General features: G+C 39.4%; 3 protein-coding genes across 8 annotated transcripts; all 3 read right to left on the reverse strand.

Annotated features, from left to right (window-relative positions):
- Positions 1–731: 731 nt before the first annotated feature.
- srsf1b (serine and arginine rich splicing factor 1b) lies at positions 732–5440 on the reverse strand. Of its 3 annotated transcripts, none has more exons than XR_013788247.1 (5): positions 5026–5438; positions 3391–3599; positions 3049–3221; positions 1952–2754; positions 733–1327 (listed from the first exon to the last, which is right to left on the reverse strand). XR_013788247.1 is itself a non-coding variant. In XM_079486601.1 (5 exons), the coding sequence occupies exons 2-5, from the start codon at positions 5214–5216 to the stop codon at positions 2572–2574; spliced, it is 756 nt and encodes a 251-aa protein (XP_079342727.1). In that variant the 5' UTR covers positions 5217–5254; positions 5361–5440; the 3' UTR covers positions 745–2571. The 3 variants fall into 3 exon arrangements, 2 of the variants coding, with proteins under 2 accessions (XP_079342726.1, XP_079342727.1); XM_079486601.1 differs by having other exon boundaries at positions 745–2754; positions 5026–5254; positions 5361–5440; XM_079486600.1 differs by having other exon boundaries at positions 732–2754; positions 5026–5440.
- On the reverse strand, positions 5282–10264 carry pigs (phosphatidylinositol glycan anchor biosynthesis, class S). Of its 4 annotated transcripts, none has more exons than XM_079486597.1 (12): positions 10098–10264; positions 9673–9812; positions 9463–9574; positions 9281–9370; positions 8570–8661; positions 8241–8478; positions 7927–8069; positions 7690–7804; positions 7428–7573; positions 7228–7328; positions 6452–6662; positions 5282–6365 (listed from the first exon to the last, which is right to left on the reverse strand). In XM_079486597.1, the coding sequence occupies exons 1-12, from the start codon at positions 10114–10116 to the stop codon at positions 6087–6089; spliced, it is 1686 nt and encodes a 561-aa protein (XP_079342723.1). In that variant the 5' UTR covers positions 10117–10264; the 3' UTR covers positions 5282–6086. The 4 variants fall into 4 exon arrangements, with proteins under 4 accessions (XP_079342723.1, XP_079342725.1, XP_079342722.1 ...); XM_079486599.1 differs by having other exon boundaries at positions 9926–10105; XM_079486596.1 differs by having other exon boundaries at positions 5290–6365; positions 8558–8661; positions 10098–10262.
- A 484-nt stretch (positions 10265–10748) lies between these two features.
- aldocb (aldolase C, fructose-bisphosphate, b) lies at positions 10749–17893 on the reverse strand. The gene is made up of 9 exons (XM_079486262.1): positions 17687–17893; positions 14439–14572; positions 14149–14360; positions 12926–12980; positions 12674–12834; positions 12354–12437; positions 12053–12227; positions 11757–11956; positions 10749–11513 (listed from the first exon to the last, which is right to left on the reverse strand). Exons 2-9 carry the CDS (start codon positions 14548–14550, stop codon positions 11421–11423), a joined length of 1092 nt encoding a protein of 363 aa, XP_079342388.1. The 5' UTR covers positions 14551–14572; positions 17687–17893; the 3' UTR covers positions 10749–11420.
- Between the last annotated feature and the right edge of the window lie 58 nt (positions 17894–17951).

A 17951-nucleotide genomic window follows, 5' to 3' on the forward strand; every position in this document is an offset into this window, starting at 1 on the left:
TATGATCCGCATTTTGATCATTACAAATAAAGTATGTGGTCTTGAAGGGGATTCTTTTTAGACTCGGTCTTGACTTGGACTTGAACCTCTTTGGACTTGCACTGGAACCTCTTAAGACTCGGTAGTCCTGGTCTTGGACTCGACAAAGGTGGACTTGACTACAGTACTGACATTGACTTGTTGTTTAGACAATATCTTATAACTTTTTATTGTTTGATCTCTCCAAATGTTGCTAAACACCTTAAATTACCACTAATATAGTTTACTTGCCTCTTGAGTAATAACTCCTTTAAAGGAATAGCTCGCCCAAAAATGAAACTTATTTTTATGCTTTACTTGCCCTCTAGTTGTTACAAACCTGTAAACACTATTTTGTTAAGTATTACACAAAGGAATATATTTTAAAGAATGTAGGTAACTAAACAGTTCTGGGCACCACTGACTACCATAGAAGATTTTTTCCTACTATAGTAGTCAATAGTGCCCCAAAACTGTTTGGTTAAAAACATTATTCCAAATATCGAATATTTTTTTTTAGTCGAACAAAAACAGACTTGTAACAACTTGGTGAGGGTGAGTACATTTTTGGGTGAACTTTCCCTTTAAAATAAATCTGTATTACCCTATAATCTGCATCATTAATACATGTTTGAACACCTTGTTTTATTGTTCAAGACCAAGCAGCAAAGTTTAAAACAGATTTTACGAAATAAGAAGCAATAACCACAACATGTGTGTCAATTGGACATTTAATCTTTATTTAAAGAAGGGTAAAAGAGAAATACTATAACTAGAAAGTGGCCAATTGTGAGGGGAACACCACTGCCAACACAACCAACAAATGTAAATGTATTTAGTTTTTGAAACCCTAAATAAACTACAACATCCCATTCAAAATGTGCCTATTACCCACCATCCCACTAATTGCCCTCTATTTACCACGCTCCTCATGTGGATTCCATCCAAAGCAACTGATCCAGCCTTCTGGTTCCTTGCTCTGCTCCTTTTAACACCGAAAAACTCATCTCAAAACAAAACAGCCTGGATCCCTTCTGCGCGCATCATTGGGTCTCCACGAAAAAAAAGAATGAATTTGGTTTTAGAAAAGCCAATTAAGACATCGGGTATCCTTTCCTGTGTTTAATTTCTTTAACTGCGGTTTGGTGGGGGGATGTGGGGGCTGGGATCCTCTCCTATGGTTCCCGCTCCCGGTAAAATGATCCCGCTCCATGTATGTATCCATCCTTATCCTAATCCTAATCCTGAACTGATCCAATGATCCGGCTCCAAGGATTGGAATACTGTGAGCCCCTCCTCCAATCCAAACCTTTGAATACCGGCAAAATCAAAGAGAGGGAGGTAACAAGTTAGAATCACAGCTAAATGATGAGCTTCTGTGTTATCTATCATTATATCTAGAAATTGGAGCGGTGTGTATTTTTCTCCCCTGTGTAAACGATAAAAAGAATGCCAGACTATGATATGCCCTGGATGTAACTAAGTGCACCATCTTAACACATTATATTGTGCTTATAAAATTGGAAAATAAGCATTACTCGCATACAGCACAAAAGACACTTTCCTTGAACAACTGCACAAGCTTGTGTCTGATTGGTTTATAAATCTACATGGGCTTCAATGGTGGACAAATCCCAGCACATTCTGGACAACAAACAAAAATGTTTTTGGATTTAACACGAAATGCTCAAAAACGGAAAAAAATGCTGTCTTAATGTATGCACAAGCTTTGCAACATCCAGACAGTACGCATGCATGCTTAAGCAGCAATGACCAGTGAGAAAGGGTAAATTAAACTGGAAGGAAAGTGTTGCGAAGGAAATTGCAAAGCCAAACTAATGTGTTACCGAACTAAGAAATTCTAGAGTACTGGAAGTCTTTAGAAAAAAACTGCCTTTTTGTTAAAGGTGACTAAAGCTACTTGCTTTCATACCATTGCCTCAAATGAAATGCCTGCTCCTCCTCCTCCAAAAACGCTTTATCCTAATATGAATGAACTGTGCTTCAAAATCCTTTATTCCAAAGCTTTCTTTAATCCTGCTCTTCTGTTGTCTATAGAAAGACATGAAAAGGTAAAAATAGAACATTTTGCAACAAAATAAAAATTCCCACCCCAGAAAATGACAAAAACGAACATTGTTAACAAAATAAAACGGTATCAGATTAATCCTTCAAAACAGAACTATTTAAAGCATTTCAACATGTTCCTTGTTTCAAATATAGTACAAGGGTTGAGTATAAAGATCCAGTTTAAATGCGAACGCAAGACAAAGACATGACAGGGTCATGGGATAGAAGACAACAAAAAAAAAGAATCGACAGGGAGGGAAGAGAGAGAAAGGAGAACAGCCGTTAAGCTACACTTGGCTAAACTGTTAAACAAATAAAAATTCAATTTTAGGATATTATATGATAAGGATGAGAGAAAGCAAACTGGGGGAAGTGGAGAGACAAAATGAATCAAGAGAGCAATGAAGTACAACAGTGGGTCCAGTAAAAGGTGACACAGAGGGTGTATGATTGTGGCCAGCCTATAAGCTGTGATGTGGATGTTTAGGTGCGGGAACGAGAGCGGCTGTGGCGGGGCGAGTAACGAGGCGATCCTCGGCTGCGGCGTGGAGAGTAGCTGCGACTGCGGCTGTTGCTCCGGCTGCGACTTCTGCTGCGGGAGCGCGAGCGCCCATAACTGGGGCTGCGTGGGCCATCCACTTTTACGCGGATGTAAGCCGTTTCCCCCTGAGGAACAAACAATTGGAATGATTTCTAATGGAGAACTTTCATTCACGGTTACCAAAATCTAATTTATGGCTCACTTGATGTAGACTTAGATTTACGAGTGGCATTCCCAAATTACAGTGGTTCTTTCTGTACATGGCCCACTTACATTCAAAAGATCCATTCCATGGATCCTTCTAGTCCATGTCGCTCCATCATGGGTCTCTGACATCAATCTTACCTTGAAATTCCCAAATCCTTAAGCTATGCCCTGTCCTGTCCAATGGCGGTCTACATTTATAAACTCACACCTACCTCGTGTGACCGGAACTTAGTGTTATCCAGCTTTCGAACGGCGTAGGTCATGTCTTCTTTGCGCACAAACTCCACAACGCCGGTGCCATCCCGGAATACGTCAGCATAACATACATCACCTGCTTCACGCATGTGATCCTTAAGGTCCTGCCAGCTGCCACTAGGAGGAAGTCCTGGAAAAAAATGTGTTTGTTAAAATCGTATACACAAAAAATCGTATACCTTATTGTTAATCGGAATCAAAAACAATATGAAGAAGTTCTCAGATATCTTGAAAGACCTGTTTTGAGAACGGGAGAAGGAGAGAGAATTTTTTTATGACCAGTCAACTCATCTACTTACCTGACACTATGACCCTGTACTCAGAGCGCCTAGACGGGGGGCCATATCTGCCTCTTGGAGCTCCAACGCCACCACCTCCGCCTCCACCTCCACCGCCACCGCCACCACCACCTCTTCCACCTCCCCTTCCACTCCTTGGGAACTCTACTCGCAGGCGATAGCCATCATAGTCATAACCATCTCGTCCGTACACAGCATCCTCAGCATCCCTAAATACATACAAAATAAACAGGTGACATGGTACATTTACCTGCTGCAGTGTTTACAGAAATCTTATAAAAAATAGAAACCATCAGAGACATTCCAATGGATTTAATGGGAATGTAGGGATTTAACAAAAACTATAATGGTCTTTGTGTTTCTCTCTGTTAATGTATTGGGTTTGAATGGTGGGATATTATCAGGTGGATGTCAACCAAACGAAAACCCTTAAATCCTACCGACAACACACAACATTAAGGCAATAAGCCTGAACACTGGTCATTGATTAATGAATCTGGTCCTTGTTGCGAACGTTCCAGAAACGTCCTAGCCACATCCTCAAATAACGTTGTGAATTGGAACGTTGTAGGGACGTGATGTACTGGTCTTCACATAGCCTGGACACTGGTCATTTGATTAATGAATCTGGTCATTTATGTTATTGTACGGGAAATTTGTGATCAGAGTAAAATCTGGTATTTTGTCAAGACGAAAACTATAAATCCGATATCACATTAAGAACTTAGTGTCTATTTATTTAGTGTGCGCGTCTGATATGTGCATGCACGACTCTGTTTTGCAAAGAACCGCACTCGCATCGTTTAAATGATAGAGGCTGATTTTTACTTATGCATCAGATCTTCCCGCGTGCCCTACGCTGTAGCCTGACACGCCCCTCTCCAAAAATGTAACGTTATTCCAGAAACGTTATTTGTAAGTCGCTGCGGCTAATATGGTCGGTCCAGGTGTGTCGTCACAACGAAACTGAGCTAAGCCCAGTTTTACTTAAGCGTCGGACCTACGCGGTAGCCTCTGTGCCGTAGGCTACGTGTCGGTTTTCATTTATACTTCTGCGTCGTGCGTCGACAGGCAATGACCACTAGGAGTCAGTGCCCACGCGCCTGTTGCTTGTGTAACCAAGAGCCGAAGAAGAATCGGCATTAGCAGTGGCAGTGGCAAGTAAACAGTCACTTTTGTTGCAGCTTGAGATGTTAAATACAGAAGAACAGATCATTTACTTATATCATTCATTCGGAAATGCTTTTAAGTAAACATGAGTTTTTTGACCCGAGGTTCAAACAGACCAATCACAGCTCTTGCGGTCCGCGTTGAGTTGACGCGTTGGACAAGTAGACACAACAATTTGTACTTGAATTGATATAAAACATGTCGTGTGCAAAATGCAAACACAAAATCTCCATTAGCAAACAAAATCGATTACTGGTCCCTGTGACAGGTACATGTCAGGCTACTTTCAAACTTCCCTTGTTATGCTTAAAACTATACAAATGCAAAACGCACATATAAAAGCATTTGCATATAGTAATTCACAATTAAACCATAAAATAAGGATATTCAGGAGTGGTGTTTTAAAATTATTAACATCCGATAGCTGCTGGATTTCAATTATGCTCTCGTAGTTTGTGTGTTTACCTCGGATCTTCAAACTCCACGAAGGCAAACGGCGGACCGCCTCTTCTGTTTTTAAGGTCGATATCCCGAATCGCTCCGTATTTATAAAACACATCCTCCACGTCCTTGGTGCGAATATCGGGGGGTAAATTACCCACGTAAATCCGACAGTCGTTGTTTCCTGCAGGGCCTCGGATAACACCGCCGGACATATTCAACGAGAATGTTGTGCACTAGCTATGTCCGTCAGCTGATATAAAACAAACAACATATGAGTATTGGGTATGTATACGTTTATCAATCAAAGCAACAATTTATCTTTCAATAGTGGAACGAAAAACAATAAGATCCTTTACAATATGGCGCCGACACTCGTCCCTCAACAACACAGACTCGCGCCTGCGCAGTAAAGGGAGAAATGCACGCGGATTGATTCGAGCCTGACAGAATCGTGAAATATTTCAAATGATTGTGCGAGACGCGCACTAAAAGACATACATGTATGTGTTTTTAATTTGCTTTAATATATTCTTAATATATCTGATATCACTATAAGCTTTCCATTGCCTGTGTTATAGAAATATAGCCCTTATAAATTCAGTGTACTGTGGGATTGATAGACTAAAGGCATGCTACCTTAACCTTCAAAATGTGCATAATGCAGTTAATAACACTGGCTAATATAAAAATAAATAAATTAACAATTAAGAAAACTGTAAATAAGTCAATTTAAAAACCTAAACATTTCTGGTTATTTTGATAATGTGCTAGGTAGAAATTTATTTTGGGTTATGGCTTTGATAACAACAAAACTCAAAAGGAATAAAAAATACAGTAATAAAACAGAAATATCCAGTGTTACATAATGCAAACAGAATAGTTTTTCATTCTAGGCAAATCGAAGCAGCATCGGTATACATCCCAGAATTCACATCATGACATACATTGATGTACCATTACAGTATTTTTCTAATTTGATGACTCTGCTACACCCTGACATAATAAATATAAAATGTACACATGCTGTCTTTTAAAGAATTTGTAAAACCACGTCACTCTTTGCAAGTGCAAACACCCTCCTCTCAGTCATTTTTGGCTTGCTTTTCTGCTCGCATCCGCCTAGTTTCATTCACAATTTTCAGCAGCGAGAGTACAATAGGTACACACATGGGTAAGAAAAGAGGAATGTAGATGGCGAACTTCTGATCATCTGGAAAATAGAGAAGATGCAAAAGAGATGGGTTGAAAAAGGCCCTCTCTGAAGCCAAGATGGCTTCCCTGCTGTACTGGAGTGCAAATGCCAAGTTCCCAGCCTCCAACTCAGCGACAGCAGACTGTAGTGAGGTCACAGCACTGGAGACCTGTGCAAAAAGTTATAGCAATTTTAGAATTCACACAGTGTTCGATGTGTACGATAAACAAAGTATAAGTCTGTGCGGATCCCTACCTGCTGAGCGATATTATCATTGATGACAATGTTACCAATCTGGTCGAGCAGCTGAGCAAGAGAGGTGATGGTGGTGCTGGCGGTGGCTATGTTCTCAACGCTGCGGCTCCAAAGGAGTCGGTCCAGCTCCCAATCAGCCAATCCAGCGCTGCCTGGACTCTGCAGCATGAAACCTGGAGGAGGATGTGTGTGCTGCACACCCAACATAAGTCTGAAAATGCAGTGAGGGACAGAAAACAAAACAATAGTGAAAGTAGAGGGGAAATGTACATTAGTATATTTCATAAAGCTGACAGACACCCCTTAATACAATAAACATGTCATATTTGCATTTATCTTAAATAAGAGACATCTGAATATCCGAATACAAAAAAATGCAACGTGTATCAAAGCTATATGCTGATTTTTTAAAGACATGATACTTGTTTAATCCTATCTGTTAAGCTGCCAACAAACGTCTACATAATGCACCAATAAAAAACTTTTTTGCGCTTTCCCTGCCTTAAAATGTTCTCTTTAAAGGCTGAGCTGCCTTAATTCCTTTCTGAAATCTTACATCCGTTTAAATTGTTTCATTTTTCAGTGACAGATCGAATTATTTGTGTTCATTTACAAAAGGTTTCATTAAAATATAAAGTGTTGTCAATTCTTTAAAAAAATAACCTGTGTGAACGTAGTGTTGCATTGAATCACGAGCTGAGCGTATTGTAACATCCCTACAATATAATAAACAAATACAGCCATATATATTTAAAAGCAAACAGACAGGAACTAACCGTAATTGTGCCAAGAACACACCCATTACTTTAGCCATATTAATGTTTATGTCTACAGGAAGTTGAGCTTCAGGTCCATAAGTGTCATTAACATTGTACACCTGAGGATATAGATAAAAAAGATCAAGTTTATAACACAGATCTGTTTATAACATGCATCATTGCACATAATATTAACACATATATTAATATTAATATACCATGATCCCGCCCCAGCGGGGGCTGTGAAAAGCATTGGTGGGCACCTCCCGTTTGTTGCGGTCTCTGATGAAGAGAGGAGAGTGGTGGGAATCTGGCACATACAGCAGGAAGTTCAATACAGGGTTAGAGGAAGCAGCATTGGAACCTGGGGGTGAGAGAATACAAAAAGAAGAGTATACTGGAGTAAGTGTAGAAACTCAGACAATAGTTCGTATTCAAAAGTTCAAATTCTACTTCAGATTTTGCACAGGCAAATCTCACCTAGTCTGGTCTCCACAGGGTTAATGACATGTGACAGACTGTCTGCACTGAGTGTGTAAGAAGATACGCTGTTGTCAAATCGAGGGTTAACACCCAGAACAGCATAATAGAGAATCTGAAAAGAAAAACTTGCTTAAGATTTTGCATCTTTTGTTTTAGATCAAGTGTAAAAATGTTTTTATGATAAACCACAGAATATTTTCCAGTTAACAAAATGTATTAGGAACAACTTGGTACCTGGGAGTCAACAGAAAAGTTGGCTATGGGGGCAAGTTTATTCAGTAGAGGTTGAATGTAGCTATCGACGGCACCCTTGATATTCCAGTAAACATTGTGTGACTTTGGGTCTGGGTTAAGCAGGCTGAATGTGATCTCATAGCCTAAGACACCAAAGAAAAAAGGAAAACAGCGCTCAGATATGTCCATCGACAGTCTGATCACAAGTTAATGCAAAAACAGTGTTAACAGAGATCTCTCTGAACTGACCACCTGGGATCAAATCATCCTAAATGATAATTCTACAGGCCAAAAGAAAGAGTAACATTCCTCACCCGGACTGGATTTAATGGCCCTCATGCTATCTGCCATACTCTCTTTAGTCACTTTGGCTAAGCGGACACGGTCACTCAGAGCGGCTATAATATCCTGGTGACTGAAAGACATGGTGTTCACAATCTGCTCAACTTGTGGATCCAGACTAGAAAGGACCTCCTTTAAAGTCCATGAACTTCTAATGGGAGTGGAACGAAGCAGTGCTGTGCGCCGTTGCCCCACATACACGTTCACGTCCTGAGATCAAACAGCCAGAAAGCATTTCAATTAGGTTTCAGAGATTATGTTTATGTTATCAGTGTATAGATATACATGCCTTGGAACTCACTTGTGGCAATAAGGTGGAGGACTCCGGGATCACATACACAACCACAGACCCACAAGCACTTTCTGTGAGCATATGTAGAGAAAGATCCGCCTCTGTGCAGAGAGGAAAAGGGTATTCGGTTAATACAATTTATTTATAAATGGATACACTTGTTTTTCCTACTGATGGCATTACATGAGATCTATATGCCAAGAAGTTTAAACAAATCTCTTCCCCCCTAACATTACTCTTTATTATAGATTCAATCGAACAAGGATTTTGCCAGAGGGGAACTGGAATCCCCTGGTTGGGCCTGGTTTACATCTGAGGTTTGATTTTTCTCCAACGGAGTATAGGTTTGCATGGCCGGAGGGCTGCTAGAATTTTAAAAAGTTTTATTTGATTAACACTACATATAGGAATTTAATAGTCTGTTTAATATCTGACCTGTGTTTGTCTCTCCTTATTTTGAGTGTGTGGTTCTTGGTGATGGCCACTGTGTGTGCGTGTGTTTGAATCTGTGTGTCTGTCTTCTGAGTTTTCACCTTTTTTGTTTTGACTTGTATAACCTTATATGTTTTGCTTATAGACAATATGTTTCTTGTACAGCTGCTTTGTAACAATGAAAATTGTAAAAAGCACTATATAAATAAAGTTGACTTGATTTGAATTGGATCAATTGATGTACATGCTGGATTCTCCAATGCAAAGAAAGTATGTTAAGATCTCTACCTGCTGCACTGGGCTGATTCAAAGCATCTTCCTCCATTATAGTAGCAGTGCGGTATTTGGTTTCAAATTTGTACCGCAAACCTGTTTTACCTGAAAAGTAAATAGAAAATGTGTTTTTTATCAATCCCCTTGTGGAAAATAGTGGTTTATGGCATGTCTTTTGAATAGTTTAATGCACTGACCATCCACTTCGTGCTCTTTTTCATTAACATGGCTTAGTGGAACCTTTTTCTGCTGTTCTGGGGTCAGTGTGCCCCGAGAGAAGACCACCTCTATATCAACACTTAGCTGGAGCTGGGAAACACACCCAAAGGAAATGCACACTTAAATGATCACAGTTAAAAACATGATTCATTCATAGTAAACAACGGTTGAACTTCCTGACTGCGTACCCGTAGCGTGGCGAGCTCGCTGATCTCAGAAAACGGCAGCCAGGCGCGGTACGTCTGCGTGGTCTTCCACCATAAAGGGATGCCCACCACTATCACCACTGCAGCGATGGCAAGGGCAGCATATCGCCCTCGCTGCTTTTCTGCGCCGCGAAACATAAGGATGGATTAGCAATCGATTACAATGTTATATAAACGTTAAGACATGCGCAGAGGTTATGCTAGGATAAACACACATACTGTAAGAGGGACAAACCTGTCATTTCAATGAACCAAATCTCAACACGTATATACTAGCGATACATTAGCATTTCACGTCATAATTCCGTGCTTATTAACAAACAGTGAGGGCTGTGAGTGACAATTAAAATGTTTGAAAAAATCTCGATTAAAGCGTCATAAATCGTATGAATAAACACTGTACCCACCGAGCTGCAGGGCTGCCATTGCTGTTTGACAATACTACCGCAAGGGCCGCTATTGGAGGACACTATCCAATCAGAGGCTAGACCATCTAGGGACGTCCTATCACAGTTAAAAGGAAGACTTTGGCTGTAGCCAAGAAGCTCTATCTCGTTTTATTTCCGGTTTACGCTTCAAAATGAGCAAACGGGCTGTTTAAATATTTTTTAAAATGTTATAAAACTAATAAATAAATACAAAATTGTAATTTGCTTTTAAATTAAAACGTTTATTTAAGCAGATAATTTGTTACATTTCATAACAAATAACGTATATTTATATTAAAAAATATATTCTTTTCCAAAATGAGTCTTTAAAATAACGCTGTTAACTGCAAGAATAACAAGAACAGGATCTGAGGTTTTTAATTATTTTATTTTAGTTATTACTATTTGACACACAAAGTGCTTAGAGAACAATATCACATCACAAAATCACATGTTTGTCAACAGAGCAGTGACTGCTCCCCTCCTCAGAAGCTCCACAGTTTGGTCCGCCCGCCGTTTACAGCCAATAAAATCATATTATTCATGTAGCACTGTGTCACAAATAAGGGGAGGAACAGCTTGGTACAGTCAATCACACAATAACAACAGAGCACAATTTCAAAATGAATCCCATGTTTTCGAACTAATATTGTTAGTATTTTATTTTAATTCTTTTGAACAGTACACGCACAGCCCAGACAATGCATTAATATTAAATGTGAACACAAAATAATATTTCTAAATGTCTGGTGGAGCTAATCACATTAACCTTGCCTTCATGCCGCCAGTGTTTAATACGAGACTACTGAGCAATTATATATATTACTCTGTTTCTTTCCTACATAATAAACCAACCCTGATGGCATTCAATGAAGCCAGCACCATGTCATCCACACAAGACACAAAGTCTTTATTATGAGCTCATACCGCACTGAAAAGGAATGTGAAGAGTCAACTAGAGCGGCTGGTGCCTCAATTGGAATGATGTTCGAAAAAAAAGGCTGAATCACTTGTACATACATAATTTAAAACCAGCAATAGGTCCACAAAAATACTGTCTCTTTAATCGTAGCTTGAAACTATCCCCAGAACTTTTAAAAAATAATATTTTTAATATTACTTTCTTTATCTCTCATTTCTAAAGTTTAATACATTTTAAATAGTTACAATATGAGACATTGCAATGACAACCCTAAAGTACAGAAGACAGCTCAGGCCTGTGATTGGTTGGTGACAGGAAGGGTAGCAGCTGTGCACTATACTATTGGCTGGCGGAAGCTGGAACATTGCGTTGCAGGTTGTTCAGTAGGCATGGTTGGCCACATAAAGGGACTGCCCCGCCGCTCCACCGGTTCCACTGGAGACGTACTTCCCCTGAGCAGCCAAACCATTAACCTGAAAAATTAAAAAGGCCAGTTTAGTTTTATTGCAAAACAACGACTGCAGACCATTGATGTGACAATTATTTAAAGTCACAAATTCATTATATACTGTAGCTACTGAAAACTGTAGGTTGTTACTGAATCCAATTTAGTCTAACATTAATGTAAATACGTCCACTAGGACTGTCAATTTAACATATTTATTTAGTATGATTAATTCAAGAGTCTATAAATTAGAATGATTTAAAAAACTGACCAAAGCACGTTTGATAAACTCCTCTGTGGCCGTCTTCTCATTTTCTTTGTCTCCACGCCAGGCGTTAAGGGCAGAAGCCTGCAGGGCACGTCCGTAAGAGAAGGTGAGGGCCCAGGGTTTAGTCAGAGGGCATGTGTTGATGGCGTTCAGGTTAACAGAGGCCTCTTCCTCACTCTGGCCTCCAGAGAGGAACGTCACACCTGGGCATATCGAGACGAATTACATAGAGTTTAGCATTCTGACCTCACTGTATAGAGATTGCATAAAACCTTACTGACTGTTGCAGTGTGACTCACCTGTTACTGCAGGGGGAACAGTGCGGCGCAGCGCTGTCACTGTTGCCATGGCAATCTCCTGATTGCTGTATTTGGTAGGGCAGGAGTGTCCAGGGGTCACCATGTTGGGTTTCAGAAGAGTACCCTCCAGATAAACGTGATGGTCAGATAGGGCTTTGTAACAGGCAGCAAGGACCTAGATATACATGGGAAATGGTGGTTAGATGCTGAGCGTAGCTGCACCTGCCTTGTCGTCAGGTATAATTAACAGCAAAACAAGCCACACATTCAAATGATACCCCCTCCCTATCTTTTCATGTACCTTTTCTGTAACATACTGGCAGCGCTTCAAGTCGTGTTCTCCATCAGGCAAAATCTCAGGCTCCACAATGGGCACAATGCCATTCTGAAAAAAACAAACCAAGAATTTTCTTGAGCTTGTAAAGACATCACACTTTTTACAGTATAAATGGGTTATCTATTCATTACGTTTAACTAAGACAAAACACTAATATATTTTTATATACACACACATATAAAACCCAATTATCTACTTTGACAGTTTTATTCTAGAAGGTCCTGCCTGTGAGATAAATACAAAGATGACCCAAGCTGTATTAGTGTGGGTTTTAAGAAGCTCACCTGCTGGCAGATGCTGGCGTAGCGGGCCAGGACGTTTGCGTTCTCCATGATGGCTAACTCTGAGGGTGTGGTCTCGCTGATTTTCAGCACACTGCGCCACTTGGCGAAGTCTGCACCATCTTTCTTATACTGAGCACAGCGTTCTGACAGGCCATCGAGCCCTAAGGATAATTAGATATAGAATGAACTCAAACAAATTGCAAATTTGTCAACATTTTTATGAATGTTGCAGTAACCGATCCCTCTGTGTACCCTGTGTTGTGGTCTCGCCATTTGTTCCCGCCAGAGGGACGACACCCTTGTCAACCTGTTAATGATGAGAAGAGCTTTTATTAGACTCAAACAGCCTTATTAGAACTAACAAATCATTTAAGAATCCTAATATTATTTTTATAGCAGTAATTCGTAACGTTTTGGATTTAAAGTAAAACAATCTATGGTGAAAACCTCTCCTTAGCTGAACTAGATTCAAAACAGTAGGTTTATAATAATGATTTAGAATTTGATCTGTCAACTACATTTTTGCTAGAAATAGACATCTGTTTTTCAAGGTCCAGTGTATGAAATTTAGCGACATCTAGTGACGAGGTTGCGAATTGGAGCCAATGGCTCACTCCACCCCCCCTTCCCTTTCGAAGCATTAAGGTGGCGGACACAGAACTAAGATGTCAGCACTGTATATACATAGAAATAACTCGTTAAAAACGTTAAAAGGTCTTTACACTCCTCTGAAGATATAGTTATGTATATTATATTACAAAATGCTTGAAAGTTTCTGCTAAATAAATAAATGTAAATGTTAGTATGTAAAGTAACCTGCAATTTTATGTTTCAGACAGAGATGGCGATAGAGAGGAAGTAGTTATGAATTGCATCTTTAACTGGACATAAAATCAGACAATGTATATAAACACATTTAGAAGTGGTTTAAAAACCATTAAGAAACCAGTGTTGCACTGTAAATAATGCAAAGAAATCTATATAGCAAACCTGGCTATTGAAGCCTTGCAAACATACAGAGTTTGCAGCAAACATGAAACTGATATACAATACGAGGCACTGGGGTTTCAATAGATTTCAGTGGCTCATTTTCAACATGAAAACTACTTACATGGAGCAAAATGTATTTGTTGTATGTATATCAAGTAAAAATGTATTTTGTGGCAATAGGCAAACATACTACTGTACTGTATATAGGGCTTTTCTAACGATTAATCGCAATTAATCGCATCAAGAATACAAGTTTGTGTTTATAGTATTTATAAAAACATATAGCATTTAACCGTAATTTATTGAGAACATATGCATAAGAATTGCACAATATATGGTCCCATCCCTATGTAAACACAACCTTTTATTCTTAAAGCGATTAAACATGATGAATCGTTTGACAGCCCTACTACTATATGATGTATACACTACATAAGAGTTCACTTTAAGTCAAACTAAATCTAATGAATAAAACAGAATTGTACCTTGATGCCCACAACAATGCCCCTGTCCTTAATCATTTGGGCAAAGTTGGTGCCATCATCTGCGTTCTGATACAGGGTCTCATGAAAGAAGATGACACCGCCAATGCACTTGTCAATGCGTTCGTCTGCTGAGAAGAGGAGCTGGCGATACAGACGACGGTTCTCCTCTGTGTTCTCAACACCGATGGGGTTCAGACGCTTAGCCATGCTACCTGAAGAGATGAATGCTCGTATTAAGGGTACCGCCCGACTGTTTTTGTTTTGTTATTTTGAGTGTAACCCTCACGCACCTGTGGATTCATCTGCAGCCAGGATGCCCTTTCCGGGAGCAACTATACGCTGAGCGATGTCCTGCAGCTCTTTCTTCTGCTCGGTCGTGAGAGCGGGGTACTGGTGCGTCATGATGTCTGAAGCTCAAAGAGACCTGCAGACACATTTTGTCAGCCTTATAATTTAATATTTCAAAACTCCAGAACATAGTGAACAGTTGGGCACAAAAACAATCATTTGTAACAAAACAAAAATGTAATTATAGGCAAAACAATGTATTTTAGAGTGAGCCTTCAAATATACATAATGTAAAAAATAATAATATAACTATAAACATAGAAATCTAAACAACGTTGGTTCTTAATTTGGGAACCAAATCATGACTCGCTTGGGAAACTAAAGCTTTTATCCGAGGAAACCAAATCACTCAACGACTCGACAACAACGGTCTCCTGGTAACACTGCTGCTGGCTACGGATCAACAAAAATGTGTCCCATTATTCAGCATCAAAAGGGGTTTGGTTAAAATTCCTCCCACTCTCCCTCACGGTACGGCTGGATTGCATAATAACTGCTGACAAAAGCCAACCGAGTATTTTCTAGCACATCTCACTCAGACGGGGTTATGCAATGATACTCATTTAATCTCTGCTGTCATTATACATTAGACATGCATCAACTGTTACTACTGCTGTCTGTGTGCTATATTTACAATATATATCAGTCAATGATCTCTTAATTAATATTTCACAGTGATAGTGGAGTCGTTTGCTTGACTAAATCTCTTTTGTCTGAATATAAAATATCAATATCACCGTCACACTTTTTTTTCAGTGCACCCCTACGTATGTATTGAATGGAATGAACCAAAACTGGAACAAACTGCCTGCCCTCTGTGGATATAAAGCACAGACGGGTGCACTTTTGTCTAAACACAGACTAGTTCAAACATTGCCTCAAATACCTCAAATATTCGTTTGAGAACGTAACATCAATAATACATGTTTACAGCCAGACAGCATTACTATTGGTATCGTTCAATTTCAATTATATTGTGTTGCCAACAAAGGGCAGATGGAGGTAATTTTAGTTTATGACCCACAGTAATGTCCAAGGTCAGAGTGACCTTTCCCAACCTTTGTCTGCAACACAATGTCACTGACACTAAACCTATGGTGCGGCAGGTAAACCTCAGCCATGCATGTGAAATTGCTTCAGAATGGATTAGCCTCTGGGTGCAAATTTCAGTGTTTCCAGAAATAAACAGGTACTGCATCTTGAAAACAGTTAACATGCCTACAATTACAATAACAATTTACACAAATAAACAATGAATGCATTTTAGTTGGACAAGTGGCGCATGCAGTAATGTTCAGTACACACACATGCTTTCTGGTTTGTTTTAGCTGCTCTGATTTTTTTTGTATAAATATTATTTATTTTCGCTTCTCCATGCTTAATACTCTTGAAAATGTTATATAATTGATAAAATAGTACTATTACTTTACATAATATTATTTAATATATAATATTATTTCTCATATTTAGCATTTAGCATAGAATTGACTCAATTCAATGGTATGTCGCAGCTGAATAAACATCAACCAACTTCTTCCATCCATTCTATTAAAAGGCACTTTCCACTTATAGATCCACATTAGTTATTTAAATCCACGTGAATGCATTTGGACGAGTGATCATGTGCTATGTAGTTGAACTACGATTGAACAGTGCAAAGAATAACAGAAAATACATCTTCGAAATGTATAAACAAGAGGAATAATAAGCTTCAGAAACACATGTGCATGATGTCATAACGTCAAATTGATTTATCTTTCAATTTATCTTGATAAAGCAATCTTGTTATAATTGTCATTGTTTATAACTAAATCTACTATTCAAAAACGTTACAGAGCATTTTCGGCTGGCATGAAAAAGCCTTGTAAAAGATCCTACAGATGGAAAATGGAAGAAGTGACGGATGAGTGATCTGATCTGCATCCCTTTGATGAGATCTGTCTTTTTGCACTGCGTCATGTGGAGGTCAATCCTCCCCCCGGGCCTCACCCAGTACGCAACAGTGACCAGACGTTTTTTCTGCTGCCTTTTTGTTTTTGCTAGAAGATTTTTGTCTAACCCAAACCCCGCTGGGCATTATCACACCGTGCTTATTGTGTCAACAGATCACATGACTTATTATGGTTGTGTGTCTCATCTTTAAATAGAAGCTGTCACATAAAAAACCCAGATAAGGTTAATAAAAAGAAGATAATATCTATAAAAATACAGAAATAATGGGTGAAGAGAACTGTAAGTCACGTCCTGATGTGCTTAAAGTCTTGATCACCAGCTTAGGCATGAGAGAGAGAGAGAGAGAGATCAGCTTCAGCACGTATGCACGACACACAGGAGGATGAGAAGAGAACACTGCGTGATTCATTACAAACCTACACGCAAGTGACGCAACGCGACGAGAGCGTCGAGGAAAAAACGTAGCTGTTCAAGACTTGCATTTAATGTACATTCTTTCAACTTTTGTCGATCCCATATGTTAAGATGTGTATTAAACGACTGCGGCTCGAGGTAACGTTATGTGTATGTGACGTGTATGTGACGCTAGGCTAAGCTACGCTGATGGAGGAAACGGGGAATGTGTACGTGCAGATCCCCACACACCCTTCCGCAGACATCCATCGCATCGCTGATGCCCCAAAGACGTATTCGTGTATCAAGTCTTTAAAATGACGCTTCATTTGTTTATTGTGCGAATGAAACACCGCTACACGTTTTCGGTTTGTCTCTTTTCTTTGAAGTTACGATTCTCCAAATATGCGGAAGAGAGGATGATAGTGATAGCTTAACCCGTGCTCAGGGTGACATTGAATAACAGGAATGTCAATGCGCTAACGTTAGCCCGTACAGTTATTTTAATCGTTTTCTAAAGTCGTACAATTGAACCATATGCACCGAAATAACGCACTTTGTGTGTCAATATAGCAGCTGACTTGACAAACACACATCTTCATCATAATCGACGAGGCCTTATGTTATAAAAGTTAACCGTGACAACCACCTGTCGAATGATAAAGATTGAATTACTTCTGATTATCTGAGGTAAATCACATCGCACTTTTCAACACTACGTACATTTTAAATCTAAAATAACAATGACAAATAATTTTTGCAAATAACATTGTTTTTACCCAAGTCATTAGTTATAACTAGAATGTGTTAGAATTTTTGTTTAGACAGAAATGTAGATTTTTACCTGCGTAGTTGATGAGTGATGCAAAGGATGTAGTTCTGTCGACAGCCTTCCGTTCAGTGCCGCAACGCAACGTGACCGCTCTGTAAAAGCAGCCCACTTTGGGGGCGTGGCCGTGGGCGGGACCTTATTGTAATATATGTAAATATCCATAAGGCTTTAAAGCGAACTGTACGTCATCATTACGCTGCATGATCCCGTGCATGAGGTGCATCTTAACGGCACGTAGGCTTGAGGGGAAGAAATAAGGTGAAAACAAAATTATATT

This window comes from Barbatula barbatula (genome assembly GCF_947034865.1).
Source record: "Barbatula barbatula genome assembly, chromosome: 22".
Classification (NCBI taxonomy): domain Eukaryota; kingdom Metazoa; phylum Chordata; class Actinopteri; order Cypriniformes; family Nemacheilidae; genus Barbatula; species Barbatula barbatula.

What these genes read in the sequence shown, in the direction of transcription:
- srsf1b (XM_079486600.1), bottom strand. Translation starts at nt 5,216, where the DNA reads ATGTCCGGCGGTGTTATCCGAGGCCCTGCAGGAAACAACGACTGTCGG. An exon ending in GTGGAGTTTGAAGATCCGAG is followed by an intron (nt 3,600 to 5,025) that starts GTAAACACACAA and finishes GTATGTATTTAG; the next exon opens with GGATGCTGAGGATGCTGTGT. An exon ending in GTACAGGGTCATAGTGTCAG is followed by an intron (nt 3,222 to 3,390) that starts GTAAGTAGATGA and finishes ATTTTTTTCCAG; the next exon opens with GACTTCCTCCTAGTGGCAGC.
- pigs (XM_079486596.1), bottom strand. An exon ending in GGCCATTAAATCCAGTCCGG is followed by an intron (nt 8,070 to 8,240) that starts GTGAGGAATGTT and finishes TTGGTGTCTTAG; the next exon opens with GCTATGAGATCACATTCAGC. An exon ending in GTGTTCTTGGCACAATTACG is followed by an intron (nt 6,663 to 7,227) that starts GTTAGTTCCTGT and finishes CTGCATTTTCAG; the next exon opens with ACTTATGTTGGGTGTGCAGC.
- aldocb (XM_079486262.1), bottom strand. Translation starts at nt 14,550, where the DNA reads ATGACGCACCAGTACCCCGCTCTCACGACCGAGCAGAAGAAAGAGCTG. An exon ending in GCATTGTTGTGGGCATCAAG is followed by an intron (nt 12,981 to 14,148) that starts GTACAATTCTGT and finishes CATCATTAACAG; the next exon opens with GTTGACAAGGGTGTCGTCCC. An exon ending in TGTTCCCCCTGCAGTAACAG is followed by an intron (nt 11,957 to 12,052) that starts GTGAGTCACACT and finishes CGATATGCCCAG; the next exon opens with GTGTGACGTTCCTCTCTGGA.